The sequence below is a fragment of the Astyanax mexicanus genome, chromosome 2 (genome assembly GCF_023375975.1).
Source record: "Astyanax mexicanus isolate ESR-SI-001 chromosome 2, AstMex3_surface, whole genome shotgun sequence".
In the NCBI taxonomy this organism is placed as follows: Eukaryota; Metazoa; Chordata; class Actinopteri; order Characiformes; family Acestrorhamphidae; genus Astyanax; species Astyanax mexicanus.
Window position 1 is genome coordinate 54,167,366 of NC_064409.1, and position 13,760 is coordinate 54,181,125.

Genomic DNA, 13,760 nt, shown 5'->3' on the forward strand with positions numbered 1-13,760 from the left:
TAACATTTTGAGTAGAGCTCGACTTTAAGTGAGCTAAGCTTTTTTTAAACTGCAGTGTTTGTAATGAGCTTAACTGTGCAGGCCGGTGCTGTGGTGTTCCAGCAGTGTTATCGGCTGGTTCTCAGGGGAAACAGAGGCAGTGATTGAGCGCATTTCAGGAGCCCAGGGAAATTCTTCACCCAACATCAGTTAGCCATTCATGAAATTAATTTTCCTCAACTGTCGATCAGTGGGACTTGCAATGGCAGCTCAGTGGGGAAGTGTGACGCCTCTATATTCAAATAATAGATGAAGAAAGGAGAGAATAAGAAAATAATGAATGGTTGATAATGGATAGCTGGTGTGTGGACTTATCAGGTTGTTCACTGCAGCTTTTCATTAGAGCTCAGACCCAGGATTATTTTAAACCCTGCTAAAATGTCGGCAAAGGTTTCAGCATATGTTTGGGAAAGCATCAGTTATTTTTAATGTCAATTGCTGAATGGATTTGAAAGTAGCTGTGCTTGGCAGCAAAAATGACAATAAAGAGGCTGCACAGATGGTGAAGGTACCGGATAGAGAAACTCGCTCTTTTTCAGCGGAGTGATGTTCATACAAATATTTCCTGGCAAATTTTAGCCCACCTGTTCTGAAAATGTAGTGTAGACTCATTTTTAGCATTCTGGGCTGTGTGAAGCTCTGTCGCTGTCTCCTCTGTGGTTTCAGACTCACAGCTAAGTAGACCCCGTTATCAGCGAGCTGCAGATTTATTCAAGAAAAAAAGTCATATTTTTGCAAAAACCCCTTCCTTCTGCCCGGACTCATTTGAGGTCATTACATGTTCAACAAGCCGCTCATAATCTCTCTCCCCATAAACCCTGCGTGTATGTGTGTGTGTGTGTGAGGGAGAGGGTGAGACAGAAAAGAGCAAAATCAGGCTGGATATTGGTGTGGTTCAGAGCTCACTGAGGCTTCACTTCCTTTCCTTGCTTTTTCTTTCTTTCTTTGTTTCTGTATATCCTGTAGCTCTATCTCTATCTCCTCCCTCTCTTTCTCTCTGCATCTCTTTCTATTCTTTATTCTTTCTCTCCTTCTCCTCCTCCCCCTCTCTTGCCCTTTCTTCCCTCTCTCTCTCTCTCTCTCTCTCTCTCTCTCATACTGACTGTCCTCCCACTCCCTCCCCACCCTCCGTGTGTGTGTGTGATAGGGAGTGTGTGCTCCGATAGAGTGGCTCTTGGCTGCTTGTTGTTTATGACTCTGGCCGTGACGGATAGAGAGAGAGAGTAATCCCTTAGGCCATGTCTGCTGTCCTATCTTATCCAAACATCCGCACTCCATCTTGCTCCAGGGCCCTGAAGGCCTACAGGCACCTTATTTACTGCCCTACTGTATTTTTATTCATAAACTTACAGCTTGTACCAATCAGCAACATCAATCACGGAGCTGCGGGCTCCGGGCACTGCAGGGGTTTCCATTTGCAGGAAATGCCTAATTTTGTAATGTGCATCCTGCACACTACAGGCAGTCACATGGCTGCAGGCCTTTGTTTTTTGGACGAGCACCACAGATGGTGAAATCACCCGCTGCACCCAACAAAGGTTAGCCAAGGACCCCAATTACAGTGTTGAAGCTGCTGATGGGTACAGAGCACTTGAGGCTTCCCTCCATGCTCCCTCCCACACCACCATTTAGAAATCCTCCTCAACTTTACTCTGTGATTTTTTTTTTTTTGGAGCTTTACTCTGTGATTTCTTCTGTAACCTGCCTTAACGGATGATGCTTTACTAACACTAAGCTTTCAAAATGGCATTTTAGTGCTCCGATTATGGATTTACCAAAAAAAAAAGAAAAGAGAAAAAAAAGAGAAAAATATCATTGGCATGAGTGCTTTTTGCTTTTTCATGGTGTTGTCATTTAGGATAGATTTGTTTCTCTGAGTCACTGTATGAGTGTGTGTGTGTGTGTGTGTGTGTGTGTGTGCGTCACGTGATGTCACTGATGTTCATACATTTAATATCCTGTGCAGAGATCTGTTTGCTGACCCGGGGCAGGAGAACAGCCAGCGTGAGGGCAGAAACCTACTGCCGCTTGTACTCCCTGTCTGTGGATCATTTTAACGAAGTGCTGGAAGAGTACCCGATGATGCGGCGAGCCTTTGAAACAGTAGCCCTCGACCGCCTTGACCGCATTGGTGAGAGCTGTCAATCAACAAAACACTGCATAAATGAGCACACACAAAAAAACTGAAACAAGGAACAGGATAGTGAATTGTATATATGCTTGTTTTTATCCAGGCCTTAGCAAAGAAATTTGGGCTATTATATGATATACCTTCTAAATATCCTTAATAATGAATAATATGCCTTTATATTAAACTGCAGATATTCTGATAGCAAACAACAGATAAGATTCACTGAAGAGCTTGAAACAATAATTTTTGTGCATGTTTTCATCTTTCTGTGATAGTCATGAACCTGCCAAGATGGAATCTCATGGCAGCACCCTGTGAAAAGCTGTTTTTTTCCAAGCTGCTACAAAGATTATGTCAGACCACTCTGTTGAAATTTCAGTAAACTTCAAGGCCGAGCAGCAGCAGTGATATTTTTAGTTGCAGCAATGTCAACACACTTTGAAATGAAATTTCTCACGCTGTTGCACAGGGTTTGTAGCCATATGTTTCACAGATATTCAGTTAATGTATGTAGTCTAGGAATAAACAATTATTTTATTTAGAAAATATTTAAATGTAAATATTTCAATTATACATGTTTAAATATATAGTATGTGCTGCAGTTCTGCTGTAAATTACAATTTTCAATAGTATTTTTCGAAAAAACAATGCAATTACAATTATTTAAAACAAATGTTTTCTTAATTTACCATATATTGTTGTATGTTGTATTTTTCTATGCGAGTTCATGACAGCAGTCTAAAATTTACTAAGATAATGTTTCTGTAAATTGATTACTACAGAATTATCAATTCCTTAAATCTCTATCAAATATTCTTTTATTTATTATTTACCTGGTTAATCTGGTGTCCACATAGGGCTGATTAACCCCTTTTGACTCTTGACACCTCTCAAAGTTTCTTCCTCTCTTGACCACGGAAGATTTCACCGCTAAAAGTAATTTAAAGGAGGCTCAGATCTGTATCTCTGCAAAGCTGCTTTGTAAAATCAGTTATGAAAAGCACTTTATAAAACGTGTGAATTACAGGTTTTCTCTGTTTAATACTTGGACATACCGAATAAGTACAATAAATACACACTCTTAAACAACCTTTTATAAAAGTATGGGAACCCTTGTCCAAATGACACATTGTCTTTTTTTAATTAAGAATTAACAAACCCTGAGGCATAGTTACTCTGTCTTCCATAACATTAAAAATTAATATCATTAATGTGGCCTGTGCAAATATCTGTGCAGCCTAAGTGTTTCAATTGCTCAGATATTTCAGCAAGGTCCTGAACAACAAATCAGGACTGAATCAAACAACCTGTGGTAATTACAATCTGTCAGCAGAACCAAAGTTTTATGCTTTATAAATTATCTGACTCTTCTTTTAACCTTTTGCTTACACTCATCAAATATGGGGTCTAAAAAATTAAATGTGAATGAGATGAAAATTAATACAATGCCTGAAAGCAGGATGAGCACTTTCACTGTTCAGCAGTGCATGGGCAAACATAATCTAATGTTCTTTGTGCAACCTCATCACAATATGCAGTATAAAGTGTGCTTTAAAAATCCAGAAATATGTTTTGGAAATAAATGCTACGGACTGCTAACCTAAACATATAACTCCTCAGCATAAATCAGCAAATATATGCTTGAAGAAAAATAATCACTTTGCCAATTGTGAAGCATGAGCATAGATCTGTCATGCTGTAGGGCTGTGTTGCCACTACTAGCCTTGGCAATATTCCACATGTGGAGGGAAAAGTGGGTTCAAAATGGATACAAAACACCAGCACATGCTGAAATCTTAAACCATCTGTTAAAAGGCTGAACTGCAAATATGTTGGTTTCTACAACAAAGTAATATGTTGACCTTAAACAAAGCTGTGCAGGAAGATGACTCAATAATATCTTAGAACTTGAGACCCTCTGCAAGTAGAGTAGGAAAAGGAAATTGCAACTACAAGAACTGAAAGACTTTCAACTGCTACGGAAAGTGTTTGTAAGCTGCGATTTCTGCCAAAAAGGGTGTTACTAAATCCTGACTCACTAAAGTGCCTACATTTTGGCACAGGCCACACTGATGATTTAGATGTTTTATTTTTCATGTTATGAAATAGTAACTGGAAATCAGGATTTGCTCAAATATTTCCAGAGAGCAAGAATATGTCAGCCTGCTGGCTTGATAAGGTTGGCATTCCACTAACTGTTTTCCACTGCTGGTCCACACAGATAATTTCATGCATATAAATTAGAACATTTTGTAAACTTCTAAATCAAATGAAATTCCTATATAAGACAACTAAGAGGAAAATAATGTCAGATAAATTATTTAGTTGAAAACTTCAGTTCTGCTGTTAAACCAAAAGTGGTCTGCAATCAGTGTTGTGTTCACGGATGCATCAGAATGAAATTTTTGGACAAAGGCAAAATCAAATAAAATGAAATATTTGGCCTAAGCCTGAAAGCCAACTACAGAATTCCGAACACACAGGTTTTCAATAAATTTGCCTCTTTATCACCAATACAGCCTTGATGCATTTATGTCTAGCTTTTTAAGCAAATACAGTTAGAAAACTAAAATTGTTTATTACAAATATTTATTGCACAATTAACAAGTTTAATGTCCTAGAAGACTACATTTAAACAGCAAAACATTTACCTATATTTGCTATTTTAAACATGCATTTATTTACAGTGTTTACAGTGTTATTTTAATCATACATTCATATGGCAGTGCCATTCTAATTGTAAATGTATATCAGCAGTATATTATTTGTTGCGATTATAATCATAAACTTTAGTCTACTTCAGTCATGTTATTTGAGTCACACATTTAGCTGGTGTGCTATTTAGCTACCTCCGCAGTGCCATTTTCTTAAAAAGAAAAATAGCCAGCAACTTTAGCTGTGCCATTTTCTTTAAAAATCAGCTGGCTACCATAACAGTGTAATTTTACAAAAAAAAAAAGCTAGCTCCCTCAGCAGTGCTATTTTTATTTTTTTAATTGTAGCACTGTCATTTTCTTCCAAAAATGTGCTAACTTAGCTACCTCCGCAGTGCCTTTCTCTTAAAAACAAATAGCTAGCAACTTTAGCAGTACCAGTTTCTTTAAAACATTAGCTAGTTACATCAGCAGTGTAATTTTTTTCAAAAAAGTAGCTAGCAACTTTAGCAGTGCCTTTTTCTTAAAAACAAATACTTTAGCAGTACCAGTTAGTTACCTAGCTATTTTCTTAAAAAAAAAAAGCTAGCTACCTCCGCAGTGCCATTTAAGAAAAAATTGCTAGCTTCCTCAGCAATGTCATTTTCTTAAAAAAATGCTAGCTACCTCAGCAGTGTTATTTTATTTAAAAAAGTAGCTAGCAACTTTAGCAGTACCAGTTTTTTTTTTTAAATAAGCTAGTTACCTAGTTATTTTCTTCGAATAAATTAGCTAGTTACCTCAGCAGTGCCATTTTCTTAGAAAAATAGCTAGTTAATGTTACCTCAGCAGTGCTATTTTCTTAAAATATTTAGCTAGCTCACTTGGTATTTATACAGTGAATGGTGGTCAGTTTTGGATTGAAAAAAGCAATGTTACTGTTCAAGCCCTGTAGCTACAGTTTGTATCTGTTAGCTGGAAAACAGACAGTTTGCGAAGAGTTACAGACTAGGTAAACTGATGCAAAGAGTTATAAGTGATGTTGACATTTTTATATCACTTTTTTGTGCAAATATAATATAAAAAATACTTAAACCTACCACTTGTCGCCTCTCTGTGCTATCTCTGTCTCTTACTCCCTGCCGGCTCTGGGACAGCTCTGGACAGGAGGGAAGTGCGGAAAGAGGCATTAGAGGAAATACTGCAATTTAACTGTAAATAAATGAGCCATTGTTTAACATAAAATTAATTTTCACCTATTTAGATTAACACCAAATGCCCATTTTTGTAAATCATTTTTGGCCAAATATTTTCGGTTGTTAAATATTCAATCTGTAGTTGTGTATTATGTGTATTATGTTTGATTATGTACAAAGATTTACTGTGATTGCTTACTACTTGTCTGACAAAATGTGTCATCTGTCCATGGGTGCCCAAAATTTTAAGTAAGTTGCTGTGAGGATGTGATTGAATTAGGCCAGAAAAGGGTTAGTTAGGTCAGGTAATGATGTTGGAGGATTAGTGTTGTATAACAAACACCACTCTGACTCATTTCAAGGTTATCTCCCCAGAAAGTGCATTTGTACTTTTCCACAGCTCAGTGCGGCTAGTGCTTTATCCCCCGCTAGCATATGCTTGGCATTGGGCATGGTGAACTTAGACTTACGTGAAGCTGCTCTAAAGCATCCCATTTTACTGTACCCACCTATAACAGACTCCTATCTATGGAGCTCTGCATGTGCAAATGAAGGCTTGTGTCAGCAATAGGGAAGATGGATTCAGTGACTAGAAAGACTGTTTGGAAACCTCTGGAAATGTTTCTATAGAAACTTATCATCAAAGAAAGGGTTGCAAAAATAGTTGCAGAAGGAAGTGTTGGTGTGCAGTGCTATTCACAAGGAAGATAAACTTTACCAGGAACAATAAAAGATCAAACTTTAGGCTCATATGGATCATTTTTTATTGAGCTACACGTACAGGAGTAGTGTGCAATACATGTGGAATACATGTGAAATATATATGTTACACAATATGCCAGCTGTCTCAGAATGGAATTGTAAAAATGTCTTACAGTGTCCTGCAATTTTCCATCCTATACATCTGGAATATTTGCGCAGTTCCTGCATATTTCTCAGTAGTGGGTTTTTTATAGTGTGTTTGATAGCATCCAACACATTGTCAATCAGGAATCGGTCTGAAAATGCGGCTGGCCATGACATTGTATCTGTGTCTTTAATAAAAGTGCTTGAGATGGCAGCAGTATGTGGACGAGTACTGTCCTTTTGGAACAGTGCACTGAAGTATGCTTTCAAAAAAGGTAGGGCCACTGGTGGCAGGACCTTAATAACAAGGCACTGGTCTGTAATAAAGACCAAAGGTGATCTGGCATTATACGAATTTGTCCTACATACTATGACACCAGGCCTTCTGGACATGTGACTCATAACAACAAACATTGATCACCTTACCATAAAGTAAAAAGATTAATGAATGGATGGATGGGCTTTAGGCTCTCTATAGTTGAAAAGATGTTCTGTGCTTAAAATTGTTACTGTTTCAAGGCTATACAATCACAATACAATTGCAAGAAAGATCCTCACAATATGATACTTTATATACTTTATATAACTAAACTTATATATATATATATATATATCACAAATGCAGTATTTTATATCTATGTTGTGTAATGCTACTTTTCCTAATGCTTTTATTCCTGTTTTTTTTTCACAATAGGAAAAAGAAACTCTGTTCTCCAGCACAAGGTACAGCGGGATCTCAACTCAGGTGTGCTTAACTACCAGGAAAATGAGATCATCCAGCAGATTGTGCAGCATGACAGGGACATGGCTCACTGTGCCCACCTATTGCAGACTCCTCCTCCAGCTCCACATATAGCACACAATCCTTCCTCACACACCCCAGTCATCTGGGCTCCTCTCATCCAGGCGCCTCTCCAAGCTGCTGCTGCCACCACCTCTGTGGCCATCGCCCTTACTCGACACCCGCATCTACCCCACACGCTCTTCCGGCCTCCAGTGCCCTTGCTAGGTTCACTCAAAGACCCGCCAGGCCATTTGAGAAGGTTCCCCATGCCAACTGCAGCTACAGGTGCTTCCACACGGGGTGGCTCATCTTCTGGTGCCAGTTCTCAGCTTGGCTCAGGTGTGGAAACACCTATTCTAGATTCTCTCCTAGCCAAAAGTTCTGCAACAGCATCCACACCTCCTCCAATTTCTGCTTCCAGCTCCCTGCCATCTTCAACCACAACCACAATTACCACCTCCACATCAAGCATCAGCGAAGCATCCGTCTTCTCCCACAGGCCTCTGGCCACCTGTGGTTCTCGAACCTCAAGTATAGCCCAGCTTCACACCCAACCTCAGTTTCCACCAGCTTCTTTTCCCAACATCACTGCTCCACTGCCTGGCTTCTTTCAACAGGGGGCACTAGGTGGAGATGCAGCTCAGTTTTCCATCCCCCCTGCCTCTACTCTAACCCCTTTGATAGCCCACTCAATTAGCCCAATATTGACCCAACTGCAGTCCACGCAACCCAGTCTTCAGCAGGCCAAACGCAGTCAGGAGGTAAGCAAGCCAGTCAGAACAGCCACTCCATCACCATCTACCAGATCTCCACTTTGCTCCACGAATCTTTCAGAGCAGTCTTCCCCAAAACCCCAGACTCAGGACCCTCAAAACATACTACAGCCTGATATTCTCCCCCATCAGCCCTGTGAACCCTCTGCCCTGGCCTCGCTTGCCCAGTATGGGTCAGGGAATGCCTCCCCATGTAGTACCCCACCAGCCTGGAGCCCCATGTCCCAGAGTCCCTTGGTTCAACGGAAGAGAACACCCCTTCACAGCAACCCTTCCAGCACTTCCGGGTCTCAGAGTTCCCTTCTGTCCCCTCAGACCCTCTTTCCTCCTCCACCCTCCCAGCCGCGAGAGAGGGGCGGGTCACTGGTTGATCTCCCCTCTCAGGACCTCAGCACCATCTCTATATCTCTCCCCTCGCCTCGTACTCTTGAAAGACCCCAGCCAGTAAGGAAAGTCTCCCATGTCCCAGATCCGTCCCATGTGGTGTCTACTTCAGGTTTCGCCAAAACCCCCTCACCCACCCCTGTAACTAAACCATACAGTTCAATACCAGGACATGTGGCCCTATCGAGACAGACTTCAAAAGGGTCCATAGTGCAGACTGGCTCTTCTAGTGGTTCACCAGCCCCTGGGTCTAGAGACAGATCCAGTCCAGGGACGCCAAGCTTACAACCCAAACTCCCATCAAACTTATGAGACCAGACTGTACCCTTGTCTATTGTACAGACTGTGTTTTTTATCACCTAGTAATATCTATCTACAAAAAAGAAACTTTTATGGCTGAGAAGAGGACGTTTGTCTACCTGCATTTATAATCGTACAATGACTACTTTTCAACTCATGCCAAATGAAGGAATATGGAAGTGACTGATGACTGAATGAGCGTGTATGGGAATGATTGAGTTGTGTACAAGCAAAATGACTGTGTCTTCCAAGTTCTTTTAGCATTTTTTGCAATACTAATGTCTGACAGTGAGATTATGTAGGGATATGCAACAAATAGCAGTTTCCAAAAAAAAAAGAAGTCTTTACAGTAATAACAGAATTATGTTGTACCAATAAAAAATGGCCCCTTTCAAAGGAGTGAAATATCCTGGGGAAAGATGCAAAAATACTCCTTGCTCTTCACCATATCATCTAGTGTGGTAGAAAAAAAAACATGTAGTACAGATCTCACTTATCAGGTTGCACACACATACACACACACACACACACACAGAAATGCATACACCTGATCCTCGTCATATTAATTATCAGACACAGACTGATTATTCCACTAGACCTTGCCCCCCAACCATACCTCCTTGTTGATCAAGGCGCACTGCTCAGTATTTATGGCCTTTCCTTTTTTAACAAAACTGCCTTAGAGCCTGAACGACCAGGGAACGATCCCCTCACTTCCACCACAAAAGAGATAAGATAAAGAATGTATGGCAATCATTTTGTATGTGCTTTCTATGTGTACTTGTGCGGTACCTAAGCAATAAAACTGTATGCTTGATTTTGTACATGCTCTGAGGTTTGTACATTGCAGCTTTCTTCCTAGCAAACAAAAGATATTGGACCATAAAGATGATTACGTACTAATATGACGCAGTGATACGAGCCCATTTGGTATGCCAAAGCTTGTGCTTTCAGAACTACAACTGTACACTTTTGTTGGACATTCATTGTTTTCTTTCTTTTCCTTTTCTTGCTTTGAAATGACTTGCACATCTTGTTAGATGCATATTTACGTTTTCTATGACATGGTATACATTCTGGTTACACAATAATTAGCTTTTATTTAGTTAACTGAATGATTCTCTGATATATATATATATATTCTAACTACAGGAATTTGTTGGAAATTGTTTGTAGCCATATTTTTAACAATTTGGTTTAGACCCATAAGGATATTAACAATGTAACTGATACAGTATTATGTAAAGGGGTAATGTTTTTGGTAAGGGTCCTTCCTTTAGACTTTTTATTATGTCGTTGCTGTTACACAAAAACCTTGTATCTCCAAAATGACAGCTTTACAAGAGATAGAAAAAAACTTTTTTTTATTTTCAGTGGAATTCAATACAAAATATTTTAGTCAGTTAGTCATTTGGGAGCATAGGTAAATGTAAAGAACAAGTGCTAGAAATATGAAAAATGTTTAAAATGGAGATACAAGATTTTCCCGCAACAACAAGATGACATACGATTCTCAATTCTCAAAAAAATCCCTAACAGATATTAAGCTTTCCAGAAGCATTGTGGTGCAAAGTGTCACCTGAATGTCTTGTTGTACTGGTGCTACAAGATGTTTAGGAATTTGAATCTCTGATATTATACTTTGTTATACACTGACATGCCCAAATTCATAAGATAGGGACCAGTAACGTGTCCCATGGAAGCTAAATCACACTGCACTGACCTGTGGAATATGTATGTGCATTGAATGTTGATGTCTTTTCTCACAGACAATCCTAGCCAGATGCCGCCTGTCATGATCATTACCACCCACTGCGCTATTCACTGTGGATATTAATACCTTCTATGACGTTATATGAAATTAGTGCACCACTTATTCAGCTGTGGGCAATCCCAAGCCCTTCTCTATATTAACATACTGCTGTCCCACGTTTTTTGGCATGTCAGTGTAATTTAACAAGTTTTAATTCTGTGAAACTGATTTTATTTCATGTATGCATGTGTTTGTTTCTTTATTTATCTTGTTTTTTAACCTGGTGTTGTGACAAAGGTGCATATCAGTGAGAACCCGCAGTTACTTTTGCTTTATAGATTTAACATTTTTCTGCATTTTGCATTTGAAAAGCGTAGTGTCATTGCAGTATTCATACTATGATTACCTTTTACACTACCTCAAGTCCCCACATTTCCATCCAGATAACTACAAGGGAAATGCAAATGTAGGGGAGATGTGGAATATTGAATATTTATGGTGTAACTACTCCAGCATCAAAGAGCCTATTTGTCTGCACTAGAGAGTACTGCGTTTAACTGAACTACTACTCTTCATAGACTATCATGTACATCTTTAAATGCGTGTGCATAAGGACATGTGTGTATGTGTGTGTGTGTAAGAGAGAGAGAGTATGTATTATTTTGTGCAATATTTTTCTTTTGGGGATTAAACAACTAGGATAGAGCATCTATCTTTTGTGATGAGCGAGTATAGCGTTATTAATGCTATAATAGCAGCTACATACTGTTTTTTCATCTCCATTAACATTCAAGAGTATTATTCCCCGCTGGCTTTACCCAAGGTCATATGGAACAAACCATTTGCATCAGAATTCATTTTTATATGTTTGTGTCCCTTTGGCCTTTCATGGCCAACTGCAGTTTACATACCACACAGTCATACAGCATTAAGATAAATGTCTATCATAAATACATATGAATTACATAAATATATGTGATTATATAATTTCAGAAGCGGAGTAAAGTTTATTTAACTGTACTGATAGTTTAAAAACTACTGAAATACTGTACGCATTAAAACTCTGTGTCCCCATCGTTTAGTCACTTATTTATTCTGGTTTTATTCTCTCTTTCTCTCTGCTTTAATATATTTCTCTGTCTATCTATCTGTTACACTTTCTTTATTTTGCTGATGATTATCTATCTCAATTTTTTGCTATCCATCTACAGTATATTAGCCTCTATTTATCTAGCTCTCTTCCACTCAGTTTTTTTACTTCTTTATCTATCTATCTATCTATCTATCTATCTATCTATCTATCTATCTATCTATCTATCTATCTATCTATCTATCTATCTATCTATCTATCTATCTATCTATCTATTTATTACAGTTTCTTTCTTTTGCTGTCCATCTACAGTACATTGGCCTCTATTTATCTATCTCTCTGACACTCCTCTCGTTCTCACACATTGTATTTCCTTTTTCCTTCATTTTTATTTTCTACCTATCTCACAGTTAATCTCTCTTTTTTTCTTTCTCCTGTTATCTGTCTCTCTCTTTCTCTCTCTCTCTCTCTCTCTCTCTCTGCACATTTGTGTATGTTTATGTTGAACGCTGTATTGGATCTGGTGATTGGTTCCTTTAGCGTGTGTGTTTCTTTCACATTCATACAGCAGTCAGAAGGTCGTGTCCTTGAGAATCCAATCCGATGTACTGGTTCAGTTATTGGGCCTTTATATTGAGCCTTTAGGGCATGTTCTGGAGCCTCCGACTCCTTCTGATGTTGCTCCAATAGGGGCTAGAGATAGCATCGTCCACTTCCCAGACACAGCGGACGCAGTGCTGGATCAATCTCTCTCTGTGTCTCTCTCTCCATCCCCCCTGCTGAGCTCTCTGACTGACATACTTGAATGTTTAGCCTACACTCCAAATCACAGCACCTCCTCAGCGGTGTCAGCGAGCGCAGAGAGACATTCTAACCTGGTGTGTTTTGGGGAGGAGTGATTGTTGAAATAGAGGAAAACAAGCCAAATATTTGGTTGGTATCGGTGGACGAAGGGAATCTTAATTCTTATTCAGGGTGATATCTGCTTTGATGTGTTGTTCGATTAATATGGAGGGATATGGTGCTTCTGCATCAGTGTCTACTTTTTTTTTTTCCTTTTTCTTTTTTTGGTTGAGGTGAAAATAGCTCTGTTCCTGGGAGAAGGGCTGTACAGTGCTAGCCAGGCTAAGCCTCACCCTATTTGCATACAAATTGACCAGCTGATCCCTGCCATCCTGACAATGCAGACTGTGAATATGCACACTGCTATTTCTGCTAATTACGGCATGATCAAACATTTCTCCGCTTATGACCAACACTCTCAAATCTCTGAGCGTTTGCACTGCATTTGGATCTTCTTCCTTCTGCTTCTGGTTTGAGAGTGCAGACTGAGGCCCAGTATGAAGGGCTGGAGAATTCGTTTACTATTGATTTATTGGAGGTTCCTGAGGAAGTTTGAAAAGTTTGAATGTTCTCAGTACATTCCTAGTGATGTGAATATTAATAGGAAATCAGAGTGCTGACTCATTCTGCATATCGGAACCTGGGCTGCTTGAATGCACACATGGATGAGTTGAGAGGAGGAGGTGTGCTTGACCCATCACTGCTATTATCATATTGTCATTTATCTTACTGACTAATTATTATCAATTTTCAATTTATGATCTCTGCATATGACTGGGTTAAAAATATGAAATTTAGTGTTTATTGCTTATTGCTGGAGTGCTAAAGTACTGCTTTGCTGCTTGGTGTTTAATTACATACTGCCATCTAGTGTTCATTTATTTCTGTCACTTTACTAAAATGAAATTACATTGTTTGGTAGTGCTGGGAATTTGCTGTGCATTTTAATCTCTGAACTGGAAAAAAATATATATAATACCAAACTTAA

At 39.1% G+C, this 13,760-nt stretch overlaps 1 protein-coding gene across 1 annotated transcript in view; it reads left to right on the plus strand.

The window, feature by feature from the left end:
* The window catches only part of hcn4l (hyperpolarization activated cyclic nucleotide-gated potassium channel 4l), a 35,343-nt gene extending 23,430 nt beyond the window's left edge, over positions 1 to 11,913 (plus strand). The window contains exons 7-8 of the mRNA XM_015605106.3: positions 2,006 to 2,170; positions 7,540 to 11,913. Of these exons, the coding sequence (XP_015460592.3) occupies positions 2,006 to 2,170; positions 7,540 to 9,098 (1,724 nt within the window). The 3' untranslated portion in view covers positions 9,099 to 11,913. The remainder of the gene's footprint in view (positions 1 to 2,005; positions 2,171 to 7,539) is intronic.
* The last annotated feature ends 1,847 nt before the right edge of the window (positions 11,914 to 13,760 follow it).